Source organism: Typopeltis vanoorti, chromosome 24, assembly GCF_054136105.1.
Source record: "Typopeltis vanoorti isolate ZY-2024b chromosome 24, IOZ_Tvanoo_1.0, whole genome shotgun sequence".
NCBI lineage: Eukaryota > Metazoa > Arthropoda > Arachnida > Uropygi > Thelyphonidae > Typopeltis > Typopeltis vanoorti.
The window spans coordinates 35909081-35926828 of NC_143572.1; the positions used below are offsets into that span (position 1 = coordinate 35909081).

At 35.8% G+C, this 17748-nt stretch overlaps 1 protein-coding gene across 1 annotated transcript in view; it reads right to left on the minus strand.

The window, feature by feature from the left end:
- Positions 1-11477: 11477 nt before the first annotated feature.
- Positions 11478-17748, minus strand: part of LOC150093105 (protein AAR2 homolog) — a 46711-nt gene continuing 40440 nt past the window's right edge. Inside the window, exon 4 of the mRNA XM_090413648.1 lies at positions 11478-12064. Coding sequence (XP_090269774.1) covers positions 11548-12064 — 517 coding nt within the window. The 3' untranslated portion in view covers positions 11478-11547. The remainder of the gene's footprint in view (positions 12065-17748) is intronic.

Below are 17748 nucleotides of genomic sequence, written 5' to 3' on the forward strand. Positions count from 1 at the left end.
CAGATGTACCCCTGGATATATTGAATGGTGATAGATTTAGAGTAATCTCTGCTATGAAGGGAGTTGTGGTAAATTGGTTTTAATATCTTTTTGGATTTTTTGGGGATTGTAGCCATTGTCTCAGGTGTTAAAGATATGGTTATGTTCAGTAGTTAGGGCATTGTTATCTGAGCTAATTAATTTTGCCTTGTTATATAGAGCTTTTATAATCCCATATTGTTGGGGGGGGGTATCTGCTTGTATGTGTAGGTTTTCTTTATCTAGGAGAAAACACGAGTATCCCTTAAACAACAGAAAAGCTGTTCCTCACATCCCTCTCAATATAAAGACTACAGTAATGCAATCACTATTTCTATATCTGAAGCACTTTAGAACACTGCTTTTAAGCCTAATTTGAAGCCCTTCTCGGCTCTCCTATCACATCATGGTTCTAACTTATACTATAGTCAGACTGGGAGATCTGATAATATCCACCTAAATGAACACAAAAAATATCTGCCACAGCACCTATGGTTGGTCAAGTCTAGTTGACCATGTCTTAGATGCCATGCACAGAATTAGATCGAAGAAAACTTATGCTCCATCATAGTAAATACAAACTTGAAAGATTCTAATTAGAATCAGTAGCAGATTTAAAAAACTAGTCTAATCTTAATAAATATGGTTGTGTTTTCCCAAGAAGTTTAGTCTTTATATAGTCTAATTATTTCTTCCACTTATTGTGTGTGTTATTACAATTTTAACATTGCATTTCTACAGAGACAAAATTTTGAAATGATTAAACGAATTCCATGAATATTCACAGGTGAGAATAGGCTTTCTTGCCTGTTAAAAACATATATATATATATCAGAAGAGTGAACCTCTATAGCTAAGTCTTCTTCAATGATATTTAGATGGAAGGACCTGGGTTTGAATCTTCTTAGAAAATAAAATATCAGGGCTGTTCACAATTAAATGTAAGTTACTAATGTCTCCCATCCTGGAAAAATGGTATTTTCATCCTGCAAAACAGGCAAACCAATCAGAAGAACATGTGCAATTAGCAGCCATAATACACTGTTGCTGTTAGGATTAGCTGCCCTATCAGAGTTTTAATTAGGTTCTCAAAAAAGCTCAATTACTTGGCAATGACAGGCCACTGAGCCTAACACAAGAAACAAATTGGGGAAAAATATAGGATTAGATTATAGGTAAATTAAATATGGAAATAGACAACAGAATCAACAAAGCTGGTGTGGTAGGAATTCAATTGAATAAATTTATATGGAATAAGAAATTAGCCAAAACACTAAATTAGCTGTATACAAGACAGTATTCAAGCCAATTTTAACTTATGGATCTGAGAGCTGGGTCAGAAGTAAAACACTTGACCAAAGACTAGAGACCACAGATATGAGAGTCCTGAGGAAGATTAGGGGCATGAACAGATGACATCCATGGCAATATCATATTAAAAATGAGGATATTAGGAAAGAACTCGACATTGTCAGCATCCAGGAATGCACTAGGAGAGCTAATCTCAGGTGGTATGGTCACTTAAACAGAATGGAGAGGAAAGATTAGCAAAAAGTGTTTTCTGCCAGGTTGGCAGGAGGAAGACCAAGATATAGGTGAATTGATACAGTAAAAAGTGCCTTAGAAGATAGAAATATAAGATCTGATAATGTTGGAGTCTTGACAGGTAATAGACTGATTTGGAGGAAAATTGTGGATAGGAAGTTAGTAATGATGTAATTTTTCATGTAGTACTATCATATCCTGTACACCTCTTGAGGGTATATATCAGGAATTTGATGATGATATAGGATTAGATGAGAAACATTTTGTTTTTTGTATGGTTTCTAACATTTCTGTAGTAATCACTAGCAACATCATCCTTTAATGTTGATCCTTTGAATCTTATTTATGATTTACATGGAAATGACAGGCTTCCCCCCATCTTGTAAAACAAATCAACCAGAAAACATAGCAGATTAACTCTGACCAACAGATTAAAAATTTGTTTATTCCTAAAACAAAACTGATGTTCTCACTAACTGCATATGCAGGTAAACCTTTGTAAACTGCTTAATGCTAGGCTGTTGCTCCTCAAACCTAGCAACCAACTAATCCTTTCATCGTAAACGTTCTTGGCTCTGGATCTTCTGATTCTTTGTGTTCTTGTGTATCCATCAGCTGCTTCTCTATCTCCATAAGGTCTTCATTAGTTAATTCTTGTGAATGGGATTAGTAAGTCAATTACATCATTTTCATTGATGTCTAATTTGCACTGCATTGCCAATGTCCACCACAGGTTTTCTGGTTTCGATGATTTTTCTTCTGTGAAGCCACGAAATCATCACAGAATTGAGGGCACAGTTTGTTCAACACCCTTTTCATGATTGCTTCCCTTCCACCCAAAAATCAGCAGTGTTAATTCTTCGAGAACTTTCTCAAGGTCGTCACATCTTCCAGAGTTCTGACTGCTTGCAGGAATGTATGCCATAAGTAATAAGCCTTAAATGTAGAAATGGCTCCCTAATCCATTGGCTGTAATAACGATGTAGCGGTGGGTGGTAAAAATACGACCTTTACATTAGGGTGAAGGTCATCTAAAGATGTTGGATGTCCAGCACAAGCAGAATTGAATGCAAATTTTCTTTTCTGAACAATAACGTACAACAGCAAAAATAAAACAGTTCAGTAACCAATCTTGAAACATGGCAAGTGCGATTCAGGCCCTTAAATTTGACTTCCAAATAACAGGAAGAGCTGCTTTAATAATGCAGCAAAGTGCTCTTGTATTTTCGGAGCGGCAAATAAGCAGCGACTTCAGCTTAAAATCTCCAGATGCATTACCCCCAAGCACTAAGGTTAGTCTGTCCTTTGCTGCTTTATGCCATAGTGCACTTTTTTCTTCTTTTGAGATGCAAGTTCTTTCAGGCATTTTCCCCAGAACAATCCACTTTTATCTATGTTAAATAGTTGTTCTGGCAAATACCCCCCCCCTTCCCACTTCTCAATAATTTTCTTCAACATTTCAGGAAATTCAGTTGCTATAGCAGCACTGGCTGCCTCCCCTTGCACTTTAATATTATGCATATTTGCCATACTTTTGAAACGATTAAACAACTTTACTTGCAACAAATTCTTCATCACAACTACCTTCACCTTCTACTCACACAGCTTTTGAACTGTTGAAAATGTTTCAGGCCTTTTCCTGGGCTAATAGGAATGTTATGCATATTAATTTGATCTTCTAGCTGATAGCATAAAGATGCTGTGCCAATGAACTGCTTATGCCATGTGCGTTTGCTTACATGCATGGAGGAAACTAGTTCCTGAATTATTAATTTCATTAATTATCCTTATGAGGAGCCTTGGGAGCCCATTCATAAGTACGGAATGCCACAAGTCGGGTTGTTTGTAACCCAGGGACTGCTGTACACACACATATATATATATATACACACACAGTGTAAAGAAACCAGTGCTTACTATTAGTTTCCCTAAACAACCAGCAAAATTGAGCAAGCATATGGAGTCCCACTGTCTGGTGTTCTGTACAAGAAACATCCTTCCTAATGGGCTCATTTGTCACTAACAACAGTCCAAATTAAGAAGAAAGAGAACCACATGCAAATACCAAAAGGGGATATTTAATTATGTGAGATTTTCTAGGTCTTTAAGAGATCTACAATATTTCATAACTATCCTTTTTAATGGATTCATAAAAAATGGCAGTAGTAGCGTGGAATTTTCCAAGCCATTTTTGTGTCATTTAAGATTTTAAGTGGTGTCTGTTTGCAAGTGTAAAGGGGCCATTAAAAACTTTTGCATTACATAACTTAAACAAAAGTTTAAATACCAGAAAAATCATTGCCATTCTTATAACTTTCTTCAGGTATATTAAAGTTATAAGAACTGCCTCATGAGATTGGGGTTCATAGCCAGATAACTGGGAGGAGACCTCTATCATAGCCTTTTAAGGAATGCAAAGAACCAAACATTTCTAATATAATGTCCAATCTTCACTTTCTCATAGTACACCTCCCCCTCCCCCCCTTAGTAAATATCTGCCTGAATACTAACTGAACAAGAATGAACTGGAAATTCAGGATTTAGCTGATCAGACTATATTCTGTATTGGTGCAAAGAGCATGCCATTTGGCATGCTCTTTGCACCAATTTAATCTTCTCGGTTAACAAGGGCTTCTTTTTAGGGTGCCTGGATATCAGTCCCTGTCAAATGGGTCCTGAAAGTTGCAGAACTTGCCACAACTCCAGTTTGTTCTTCCCAGTCCTGTTTCAGTTCTCTAGACGATGCATGCCGATTTTTGGCACAGCTGCTTTAGAACTTGATCTTGGCATTGTGCAGACAGTGGCTTTTTTCCTGAATCTTTCTTCCTTTCAGCAGCTCCGATTTAGTTCACTTTTGACAGAAGCCGTATTACAGGACACCCTTTTAGCTATTTCACGAGAGGAACGGCCTTCTCTATTCAAAGCTTGAATTCCATTTTTTCTGTGTTAACTTCACGTAACTAGCCATGGCGATCTCAGCACAAAAATGTGAAAACTAGCTCTTGCTGTCTATTTTATTATGACTATTATTATTACATAACACTGCCAGGGAGTCCAAAGACTCATCAAGGGAGGGCACCCACTCTACAATTCTCCGTTTCCCCAATCCACCAGCCGCAACTACTTTCATTATCCACACCAATGCCACCAGCAGCTGACCACCACCACTACTATTTTCACAAACAAACATCCATGCCCAGAGCAGGATTCGAATCCGCAGCCTTTTAGCTGGAGAGCAGATACACTAACCATTCGCCCAACCAGGCAGGCAAATAATTAGTGCCAGCAGCACCCAGGGTTCCCAGGTTTTCACCCTCCCAAGTACTAACTGTGCTCAGGTTTATTTAACGTCAGTGATCAGATGAGAACTGGTGCTTTCAAACCAATTCGGTCGCTATTTATAGCATAAAAAATTCTGATGCAATAGCAGCAACTATTACATTATACAGAAACCTGTGGGAATGATAGATGATGCAACACAACAAAATATCTAATGATAAATCAATAAAAATGACCATTTAACTACTAAAAACTATATTTATGTAAGGTGATGCAGTTTCTGTGAACATGAGTGTAAATGAATACCGGACATATAGAAATGTTGGGAGAAAATGCAGAGAAAAATACAAAGCCAGTAATAATGCTAAGCACCTGCTAGGTTTCTGTTCAAGACTTTGGACTAGTCATTACTAACACCATGTCCCAACATAAATATGTACTGTACACAAATTCACATTAAAGAAGACAAGAAATAAAAGTTTCATTCTGGTTCAAGACAACAATATATAGAGGATTTGAAATGGAAGCCACCGTTCAGTTTTGAGAATAAAAATGAACTGTAATGATAAGAAAAATATTCACTGGCTGGAGCCAGTGGGCACCCACAGTATGTTTCAAAAGAAAACAGCAGAGCTGACTGGTTTCTCAAAAGGTAAGATATCCCAGGCGTTTAATTAGTGGAAAAGTAATAACCCACATTGTTTGTCTAAGAGGCATAACTGTGGTCCTAAGACAGTCTGTTAGGAATAAGATTGCTGTCATCTGAGAAGGCTTGCACAGAAAAATAGAACTTCCTGTGTTCAACAATTATTTGAAGCATTTAATGAAGACTGTTCCCATCTCACAGAACTATGACAGGGAATTAAAGAGGATTAGTAATTTAGTCGCATCAGAAATCACTGATTTCTGCAAAGAACTGAAAAGTTTATCTATAGTGGTGTCAGGAACACCATAACTGGACACTGGGAAAAAGTTATGTGGTCTGACAAGTCATGGTACACCTATACCAAGAGGAAGCACAGAGTTTGGTGGGAACCCCATGAAGCAACAAACTCAGCTTGCCATGAAAACAGAACAAGGTTGGGTATTTTCCAAGGAATATTCTAAACATTGTTGTCATTCAAGTCCATCCTGCAATGTTGACGTTTCATGGATGACAATGCTACTGTCCATCACACAAGAATTGCTCAGCAAGCATGACAGTGACTTCCACTGCCTTCCCTGGCCATCACAAAGTCTGAATCAGAATTCCATTGAGAATGTATGGGACATGTTAGAAAAACAGATCCAGGAACAAAGTCCTCTTATGACAAATCTAAGCCAGAAAAGAGCTGTCTGGTGAATGCTTGTATATTGTAGATGTAATCCAGCACCTTGTGGAATCTATGCCAAACCGCATATGTCCTGTAATTTGGGCTTTCTAATTCAGTGGCTGGTATGTGTATTTAAGAATCAAAATCACATTTTCATAGGATTCCTTTATATGAATAGCATGTTACTAGAAAAGGGAAATATTTATTTCAGTGAGAAGAAACACAGACTTCAAACTAGGCTTTGATTCATCTATATGTTAGGATAATGGTTTCGCATTAACATCATTACAAAACACAATCTCTCAGAAAAACCACTTTTAGAAAAAAAATATTAAATTTGCTGAATCTTAAAATAAGCTAGTCTTTGTGTTTTTCTTAAGATGAGGAGGTTCTAACTTGGCAGCTTAGATCTTCAAGTTTCAGATCTCTAATAAGATTATTCAATTCTACTTGGGTTATCAAATGAGCTACTTACATAACTGGTGGCTGAAAATCTGGTTTTGATTCATGCACTTTCAAGTAGAGTTGTCTTTATCCACAGTTCATATCTCAAGGAGTTTAGGAATTGGTAACATACTATCATAGGATGGTTGTATTATATTGCATGTTTTGACTCTACAGAAAAGTCAGAAATGTTTATTCAGCAGAAGCAACAGTTATGTGCTCCACAGGCCCTTTCATACCATTATGATAAAAGAAATTGATGTATGTCATTTAACCATCCTCTTAAATACCATGCCTTTTAATGTCACTTCATCACAAATGTAAACGCAATATAAGTTTGCTGTATTCCTATGCTTACAAGAAAGACATTAAGCAACACTGTGATCATTCTTTTTGCACAACAAAATGTGCTCCACAAAGTTGCTTAAATGTACAATATTGACAAAGAGAATAGCAAATGCTAAATTATGTAGATGCAAAAACCAGATGTGGCATTTAGAGTGGTGGCTGTATATCTATTTGCTGTCACTCTTTATGGTAATTATTGCATGTAATCTGTGCATACCAATACCAGCATGTACTTTAGAGTCATTCTTAAACTGACTGAATGTAATTCATCAGATTTTTATGAACTAGAGGCATTTTTCGGTGCAAATTATGGATGACGGAACAATATGGATGTCATTTTATATATATGGTTGTGAAACACATATATTTCTACCTAAAGCAAATTTCAGTATTCTTCTTCATGTAGCTTCCTCAGTGAGAGGGTGCAGCACCATGTCCTTCCAGTTCTCTCTGTTGATGGCTTTCCTTTTTGTTTCTGCATAGCCATGTGATCCTGTTCATAATCTTATATCTTCAAGCCATGTCCTTCGTTTTTGATCCTTTTCCCCTTGAATCAGGTGATAAGAAACCAAATTTTTATGTTAAAAGGCAGTTGATAAAAACTAAGCTCAATGTATAAATAAAAGCAGAATGGGATAATGTTTTTCCTTTGTATTTATGTAAAATCGCCTTAAAAATTTATATTACATAATTGTTTTATTAAATCTTATGAAGTCAGAATACATTTTTTATATCTCCCATCCAAGAAACCTATTAGTACCATGGGACTAAGGATTATTTTATTGTATTTTTTTACATAATTCTGAATACATAATGAACTGACACGTTATAAAAAAAAAAAAGTTGCTGGTGAGGAAATTGTGTGTGTGGACTACAATTAGAATTGGTAAGATTAAGCTAGAAAAGGATAATTAAAACTTTAAAAAAAAAAAAAAAAAAATGAAGTTAATAGTTAAGTGGAGAGTTTTGCTAGGAATTAGTTTCGGCAATATAATTATCAACTTTTCTAGTTCATACACAAAATGTATGAACTAGAAATATTCTGTAAATTTTCTTCATCGTGAATCAAAGTACAGAATTATTACCCATCACCTAAAGATAAGTTCTATCTCCTTGTATCAGTTTTCATCTCCTTTATAGACAAGGAAAAATCACTCACACTTTACCATGAACTCCATGTATGCCTCCTCTGATCTTGCCATAAAGACATTGGAAAAATCCTCAGTAAACTAGATACTAATAATTCTCCTGATCCAGATGGTATCCTTCCACCTGTGCTAAAAGCTTATCCTCACATCAATTAATACTCATTCTGTATCATCTATATTAGCTGTCATACTCATGTGGCATTTATCAAACACCACAGAAGAAAGCCTTTATCCAGTGTGTCTCTAAAAAGGGAGATAAGTCAGTAATCAAACCACCTTCCCATTACCGTCACCTGAATACTTTTGAAAGTAAGGGAGAAGATCATTAACAGCAATGATCTTCTCTCTTTGACCTTCACTATCTGGAGGCCCACCAGTTAGTGATTACCAACATAGATTTCACCACTCACTCTACAGCAGACTCCTAGCCAGTCTGTCAGACTTCATCAAGACCGACTACACCTGTTTGTCCAAAATTTTCCATGGCTTGTGTTTCAAAGGCAGGAGAGTGCAACTGTAAAAAAGTCTTACCCACCTCTTGATGGATGGTTTTCTTTCATCAGATTCTTGCTCAGGTATCCACTGGCTCTATGCTTTCACCCATACTTTTCCTTGTATACATTAATGATCTCTCATTAACCTCAAATCCTGCCCATAGTTTTACTGATGAAAGCACAACCTGTTCTTCACAGTGCACAGATGATTCAAGATCTTTCACAAAGATAAGAAAATGCTCATCTTGCTATTCTAAAGTGGGGGTGACAAAAATCTAGTGAATTTCAGTGTTGCCAAAAACATATCCTATTTGTATTTCACTAACTCCTGCCTCTTTACTGAGGCAGAAGTTATATTTCTTCTCAGTAAAGAGGAAGAGAAGCATTATTAGGATACAAAAGAGTAAATGAAAGAATAATAATAGCAGATTTGCAGCAAGACCAGTTAACATCACAGAGGTCCAGGTCTATTCATCCACTTCAGAAAGTGATGAAGAAGCAGTAGTTATTCTCTAGCAATTTGGAAGTAATCTTGAATGATATACTAATCATTAGAGGAGATTGGAAAAAATAATGGGCAAATATGGATATGGAGAAAGAATATTTGAATTTGCCTTGATGAATGACATGGTAATTGGCAATGCAAAATTAAAACTGGGAAGTGGATGTGGCAGTCACCTGATGGAAGAATGAAGAACATGCTGGACATGATATAAGCAAGAGATGGGCCACAATCAGTTCAGCGGTGTCGAATATTTCAGGGAGCAAACATGGAATCAGATCATTTAGTGAGTGCCAACATCCAGTTGAAGCTCCAGTGAAGACATGGTTTCAGAGTCAGAGAAACATGAGGGAGCGAGGAAATCACAGAGGAAATGTAAAGGAAAGTGCTCAAAGAAAATAACTGAAATCCATTATGGAAAAGGAACTGGAGGATAAAAATAAAGTAGTTTGAAGTCAAGAAAGTAGTGGAATAAAAAGTTCCAGAGGCAAAAAAAGGTAAAGAAGAGGTAGATCTCACATGCGACATTAAAGATTAGGAAAGAGACTCTGGAAATGGAAGAATTACATAGAGCAAAATGCAAATGAAGAAGGCAGTTAGAAAAGACAAATCAAAATGGCTGGAGGAACAGTGTGAGGATATCAAGAAATGCTATTGTGAACAGAGAAGTATACAAGAATGATTAGAAACATCAACAAGAAATGAAGCCCAAAGCAGAGAACCATAAAAGACAAAAAAGGTGAAATCTTTTTGAACTTGATGAGCACAGGAGAAACAGATGGACAAGATACTGCTTGGAGCTATATATGACACAGTGAGATGATGAGGTCTAAAAGAGGTTAATTGAGGGAAATATCACATCAAGCACAGAGGGAGAAACAGATATACTGAGGAATGAAGTTGTAAGGGCAGTAAAAAAATTTGAAAAACCATAAAAGCCCTGGGATTTATGAGATCATTGGAGAGATTCTGATACTTCAACATGGGTGGGGAAATGAAACCTGAAAAGAGGAAGCCATCTACCATGATGTGTAACAAATGGTTAGAGAGGAAATGGGCAATCCAGTTGCAAAGGGTATATACAGGGTGTTCGGGATAAATTTGACATATTTATAATTAATTATATTTTTCCGTAAGTTACATGTATTAACACACACTTCTCTTCATTTAAAAGTTTGGACCCTTCTTCATTCATATACAAGATGTCAGAAAGGATGGATAGCTGGAACCCACCTGAATCATGGAAGAGAATAACTTGTATCATGATGATTCGTGCCCGCCATCAAAATAAGGATATTACGACTGCTGCCCAATGCTCCCTGAATACAGTAAAAACAATCAGGCATGAACTAGAGACTTGCAATGGTGACTACGAGGATGTAGCAAGAAGAAAGATCCCTAGCAGACGATCTGATTGCGTTCGTACAGCAGAATTCCTCGCAAATCTGCAGGAACAGGTGTTGAAGAACCCTGGCATTGGAATTCGGGCTTTGTTCGTGGAGTTGCTAACTGTAGTCAAGCCCTGGATAACAAGGGTAGCCAATGGTAGGCCGTATGTATGGCAGCAGGATTCGGCCCCTTGCCACACCTCTGGGAAAAGTCAAAAATGGTTGTCTGAAAATTTCTACGACTTCACCAGTCCAAATGTTTGGCCTCCAAACTTCCCAGACCTTAACCCCATGGATTATTTTGTATGGGGCGCAGTTGAAAAAGACACCAATCGCACTTCCAGTAATACAAAAGCCCAGTTAATGGATAAAATTAAAACAGTTTTTGCGGCCCTTCCCAGGGAGACTGTAGCATCAGCTTGTTCGAGGTTCCGAAGCAGAATTGAAGCTGTGATCGATGCTAATGGTGGTTATTTTGAGTAAATCTTGTTGATAGTATTGTAATTAACTCTGCCTGTAATGTTTTTTTGTCAATTCATTAAATTTAATAGATACAAAGAAGATTTTCTTTTTCCTTACGAAACTGTCAAATTTATCCCGAACACCCTGTATGGTAGACTATAGAATGGCAATTTGATAAGCAAGCTTTTGTGACAGACTTGTCCAGTCTAGTGTGGTCGCACAGGTTTCACCAAACTTGTCCATAGCTTGTGCACTCATGGGTGATTCTGAAAAGATTTGTGGTTCAAAAGTGTGAGAATACATATGGTGGTCAGTGATTAAGTGGTGGACTTCCAAGTGGGAGTTGACTGTTGATGGCTAACTTTTTTTTAATCTCCTTTCTTTGGGATGGGCTTAAAAAATCTTTTAGTATATAACTGGAGGAGGAGAGAAAGGATCCTCCACAGAAGTTGTGTAAGAATGGACAGCAAGGACTAGACTTTTTGTTAGGTCAAGTACCTAGCAGCACTGAAAGATAGAAGAAATATTAAGTTCACTACTATTCTGGTAAATTTATTCTCCATAAAGCAGTTTCAGTCACTAAACATACATTGTATTTACATGAAATCATAGCAATTCAAGTTTAATGTTTATACCATCAGGAAGGTCAACAATAACAGGTTGTTCATCATCTGGACCATTATCAAAATCCCATTTGAATTTCTTTGTTAAACTTTGTTTAAATCTTAATGCACGTTCTTTCAAGGTTCTGTCAGCATTACTATTCTCCAAATTTGAGAAAAATATTTGTAGAGTTGATGTCAAGAAGTTGCTGCTAGAAACAATGTCAATAAAAAAGTCTTGTGGTACTTCCTTTATTTGGAAGTACAAAACCCTAATAAAATTGGAGAAAAGGGTGGGATATTGTTCTAGAGCCTTGTCACTTGTACACATTATGTGGACCAGTTTCTGCCATTGTTCAAAAGATTCATATACCTGTCCCACAAGAAAACACACAAATGCCATCTGGATTTCTCCAAGAATGTCTTCTGGTTTTAAATATGTCTTTAACATTTCTTCCAAGGTATAAGTTGAATCCATACTATGCTGTGTGATTTCTGCTGGTGTGGATCCTTCAGGATATCTGAAAAAGAAAAGGATTTAAAATCTGTATTATACACTAACAGAACATTTTATAAGGAGTTCTCTATGCAGATTGGAATAAAATACTTATTTAGTAACAACTATGTAGTGACGAACTGGAATACCTGATTACTGCATCTGTTTTCAATTTTCAGTGATTTAAGATGCTTCTTCTCTGAATGTGAAAGATAAAAATAAATCACTTCTAAAGTTGTAGAGCTTGACACTTAGAATATTTAGTTAGAAAATGAAGAGATATATTTCTCACACACATAATTCTTGCAGCAGAAATACAGGAGTAAACATTTTGTTACTGTGAACTATGGTGCATGCTTCTGGAATGGGGCTAAATTCTTTAGGATGACTAAATTAAAGCATTAAAAACAAGTTTCATTTTATATTTAAATTGCTTTGAAAATTTAAAGAATATTAAGTAAGATCATTAATGCAAAGAGTTAGATAATCTGCAAACCTGCTCTAGAGAGACTAAATATGATACTTCTTTCATGCAACTTTAGACCTGCAATAATCAGAGTGGTCTTACACCAGGTCAGGAAACTCATCTACCACAAACTATAGTGTAATATAATACTGTTTATTACACACTTATGAGAATGAGAGGGTAATTTATGCATAGTGAAAGATTACTTGCACATGCATACAACTACACAGTAGTTTTCAGTCTGGTATAATACCATAACTGATCCTTAGAGCAGAATTCCTGTTATGGAAATCAAACATTTTGGGAACTGTCTGTAGCACATTACTGCTTGAAAAATATTCTATAGTTAGTGCTCAAAGTGAGGCAGGATGCCATCCTATTTCCTTTTCTGTAAGGCTCAAAGTAACCCAATAGAAATTACTTAAATAATGGGATGATTCTCTAAAAGGTAGAGGACTCCCATGATGCAGTACAAAACTAGCATCTACCTGTAAGATTGAGTTCAGTTTTGTATTGCACCATGAGAGTTGCTTTCAGAGCTCTACTATAAAAGTTACAAATTAAAAGGATTTCCATTTGATAAAAGATACTTTTTAAAATAAAAAAAAAAGTGTTAAAAATGGCTAGCATTTGACATTATAAAACAGTACAAAAGAAAGCATTTAATACAAAAATTTAATAAGAACAATAAGTAGGTTTTTCTATACATTGCCTGGTTCATTACCACTTCGTATGACCATCCCAGTTTCATATTTGAGAGAGAGAGATCAACAAACAGAACTGAATCAAATCAGTGTTTGAATATCTTATGTTGCTATATTTCCAGTAATACTCTGGGTTGGAAGGGACAGCAATAGCTATCCCTCTGACCAAGGCAGCATGCACTAATAATAATAAAAAAAGACTTGGTAAGATCCACCACAGATTTTTTTCCTTCCTTGAATTTAATCTATCGTAAAGTCTATCTTAGAAAAGCTAGTTATGGACTAGGAAAAGGACAACAGAAATTAGAAACAAATTGTAATAACATGCAGGCAACATTTTATTAATTGCAGATTGTCCGCACGGTTAGCCTAGTGGCTGTGCGCTTCGCAACCGTGACTGGGGAGGGAGTGTCCCAGGTTCGATTCCTGTCGAAGACGTGAGGAATTTGAGGATCTTCCTCAGCCATAGCCAAGTTAGCCGGTCTTGGGTGTGGGCAGTAGGGTTTTTTCCACCAGTTTATCTGGCGTTTTTCATCCTGCAAGCAGGCAAACCGGTCCCAGTGAACACACACACAGATCTACAGCCATAAATACTTAACCCCCCATGAGGGGACTCAACTCGCCCCAATAGGGACGGGGGAGAAAAATCCATACAAATAAATAAGTAAATAAATTGCAGATTCAAGAATATAACACATTGCGCGAAATTTTCTCATCAAACTTAATAATGAACAAGAAACAGACTTAGAAAAAAAAAAAAAAAAATTTGTGTATGAAGCAGAGGATGAATTCATAACAGATTTTAAACAGAAATATAAGGTAGATTTTTATTTTTCAATTATTGATACTGTAATTACATCTGTTGATGAAAAATTTCTCTTTTAAATATATATGAATTTCAAAAAATTACTTCAGCAGAACTGCTTAAAAATGTTTAATATTGGAAAATTATTTATCATCATCATCAAATTCCTGCCATGTACCCTCAAGGGGTGTACAGGATATGATAGTACTACATGAAAAAAATTACATCATTATTAATTTCCTATCTACAATTTTCCTCCAAATCAGTCTGTTACTTGTCAAGACTCCAACATTATCAGATCTTATATTTCTATCGTCTAAAGCACTTTGTACCGTATCAATCCACCTATATCTTGGTCTTCCTCTGGGTTGTTTTGCTGCCAACCTGGCAGAGAACACTTGTTTTGCTAATCTTTCTTCGCCCATTCTGTTTAAGTGACCATACCACCTGAGATTAGCTCTGCTAACGCATTCCTGGATGCTGACAATGTTAAGTATTTTCCTAACATCCTCGTTTTTAATATGATATTGCCATTGATGCCATCTGTTCACGCCTATAATCTTTCTCAGGACTCTCATATTTGCAGTCTCTAGTCTTTGGTCAAGTGTTTTACTTCTGACCCAGCTCTCAGATCCATAAGTTAAAACTGGTTTGAACACTGTCTTGTATACAGCTAATTTAGTGTTCCGACTAATTTCTCTCTTATTCCATATGAATTTATTCAATTGACTTCCCACCATACCAGCTTTACTGATTCTGTTATCTATTTCTATATTTAATTTACCATCTTCACTAAAAATCGTGCCTAAGTAGCTGAAATGTTTTACTTGTTCCACAGGTTCTCCATTCACAACACAGTTGACATTTTCAATGATTCTGCCTATTTTCATTGTCTTTGTCTTTTTATTGCTGACCTTCATACCATATCTATTACAACAGTTATTCAATTTAATCAGAGAATCTTGCAGACTTGTAGCAGATTTATTTAGACGTATAACATCATCCGCATAAAGCAAAGAGCTGACATTAACATCTCCAATTTTGATATCATGTTTAATACCACTTTCCTTCATAATGTGATCCATATAGATAATGAATAACAGAGGGGATAATGTACATCCTTGTCTCACACCAGATTTAACATTAAACCATCTTCCTGTACTTCCTTCAATTCTAACTGCTGACTTACAACTCAAATAAAGACTAAGTATTGCTTGACATAATGCCACATTGACACCATATAACTACAGCATTGTGTAAGCTTGTGTAAATATGACAAAATATATATATATACAGCAATCCCTCGATTAGTGCGCCTAATGCGTTCTTTAAAACAGGCGCATTAATCGAATATAATAACCTATGGGAAAAAGTATAATTCGTTCCCCAAATTTCTTTTTTGAACCTTAATTTTTTTTATAAAAGAATTAAGGTATGTCTCAGGGCCTAGTTAAAGTAAAATCATGAAGCTGAAAGACAAACATATTCAGAATATAAATTTTATTATTCTACTTATTAACAAAGAATTGAGCTAACATAGTTACTTTGGCAGGTATTTTGTTTCTTTTTTTTATACAACCGACGGTATGGCCCTATTGCCTCTTCTACTCTTCTGCAAATTTTACTGCTTCTCTATTCATCAGCTTCTGCATTGCTGCTTAAAAACTTCGCTTATACGAAAAATATTATACGCCTCTGATTGTTATAATCCACTTGCAGACAATTTTTATGACTGATCATAAACAGCGGTATTCTCTTTCCGAAATGTTGAAAGGTTTCGGTGTGAAAATTAATGATACAAAAATGTTATTAGGCGTTCTGGGTCCGAGCTTTTCGACATATTCTTGATTATTCTCCTCAGAATATTTCCCCTATAAAATATTTATTCATAAAAAATGCATAGAAAACTAAAATGACAAATTCCAGGAACTTCTTGCGGAACACAGTTTGGGAAACCTTGGTATACATAGTGTACATGGAAATAGTGTAGTATGCCATTAAAAATAACTTTGGAAAATGTTTTAAATTGGTAACTAAATTATATCATTCTCGTGAGTGATTTTTTTAAAATAGTTAGGCATAAAAATGGATAGACAGAAAATTTTAAATATCTGTAACATTTATTTTTAAGATAGGCACACTAATCGAATTTGGGTATCGAAAAAAATGACGCACGAATTACTGCATAGAGACATTGTATAGGGGCACCTAAATTTTCTTTGCCTAGGGGTGTCAGATACTCTCGCACCGGCCCTGACAGTAACTAAACTATCAGTTGTTACATGTGTGTACGAATGACACTTAACTTCCCTACCTGCTGAGGCAGATGAAATAGCCAGATCACCCCAGCATTTTTAATGGATCAAAACTTTATTGGCATTCTACCTTTTATCATGCAATTACCCCCCCCCCACCGTTAATTCCTGAACAGTGATTTTAGAGCCGTTAACAGATTAACTGTGGTGGAGCGACCTTTGTGTCACTTGTCTTTATATGTACTGTGTTACTTGGAATTTCCTTTACTGTCCTATTATATTTGACCTTTTTTTTTTTGTTGCACAAATTTGTTTATTGTCTCTCTTCCCCAAAATAAAAACGAATTTCACATGTACAAAAATAATCAACCCTGAAATGACCAGAGATCAGCCTTTGCAATGAATCTATTTAGTAATAGTAAATTTGCTGTCTTTTATTCTTAAAATCAGTGCAACGGAACAAGACAACTTTATGTTCTTTCACTTTACTGACAATATAGAAGAATTTTTTTTGCGAATTTTCAAATGTTTGTTCAAATGAAGGTTTTAAAATGTGGTCCCATAGAGAGTGAGGCCCTGGCTTGCACCTTATGGTAAATGCAGCCCTGATAAGATGTTATATTTGGGCAATAATAAATATATAATAATAATAATAAATATATTGATTGGGAGGTAATTTCAAGTAGAATTATGTGGGTAAACTTCAGATTAGGAGAAATGGACAATGAAACTTATTTTTTGACTAATTTTGACAGTAATATATCAGAACACAGAAAGATAAGTAAATAATTATTATTTGACTTATTGCTGATATTTAACACCAGCGAAATAACCAGCATCTTCAGAGCACAAAACACAGTTTGTCACAGTACGCAAGACTAGAACAACATGGTGTAATAATGGGACTAGTTTGAAAAATTGTAGCAACAACACAAATACTAAAGTTCTAATTAGGTGTCCTCTATGTAAAAAAAAAAAGAGAGAGAGAGAGAGAGAGAAAGCAGGTACTAGTTAAGTCATTTTAAGACATAACTAGTACCTGCTTTCTCTCTCTCTCTCTCTCTCTCTCTTTTTTTTTACATAGAGGGTGCCTAATTAGAACTCGAGTCTTTGTGTTGTTGCTACAGTTTTTCAAACTAGTTCCATTATTATGCCATGTTGTAGTCTCACGTACTGTCACAAACTGTTTTGTGCTCTGAAGATGCTGGCTATAACACTAGCAAAATATCAGCAATAAGTCAATAAATAATTATTTACTTATCTTTCAATTAATAACTGAAATAAAGGTACATCATTATAAACGTATAAAACCAACAGTAATAACTTTAATGAATTAAAAGTACACTTCAGAAAAAGCCATCAAAGGCTTGAAATGTGGAAAGGCAGCAGGAGTAGATGATATTCGACCAGAAATGCTGAAGTAAGGTGGTATAAGAGTCTTACAGTGGCTGCACTGCATAGTTCAAAAAGCCTGGGCAG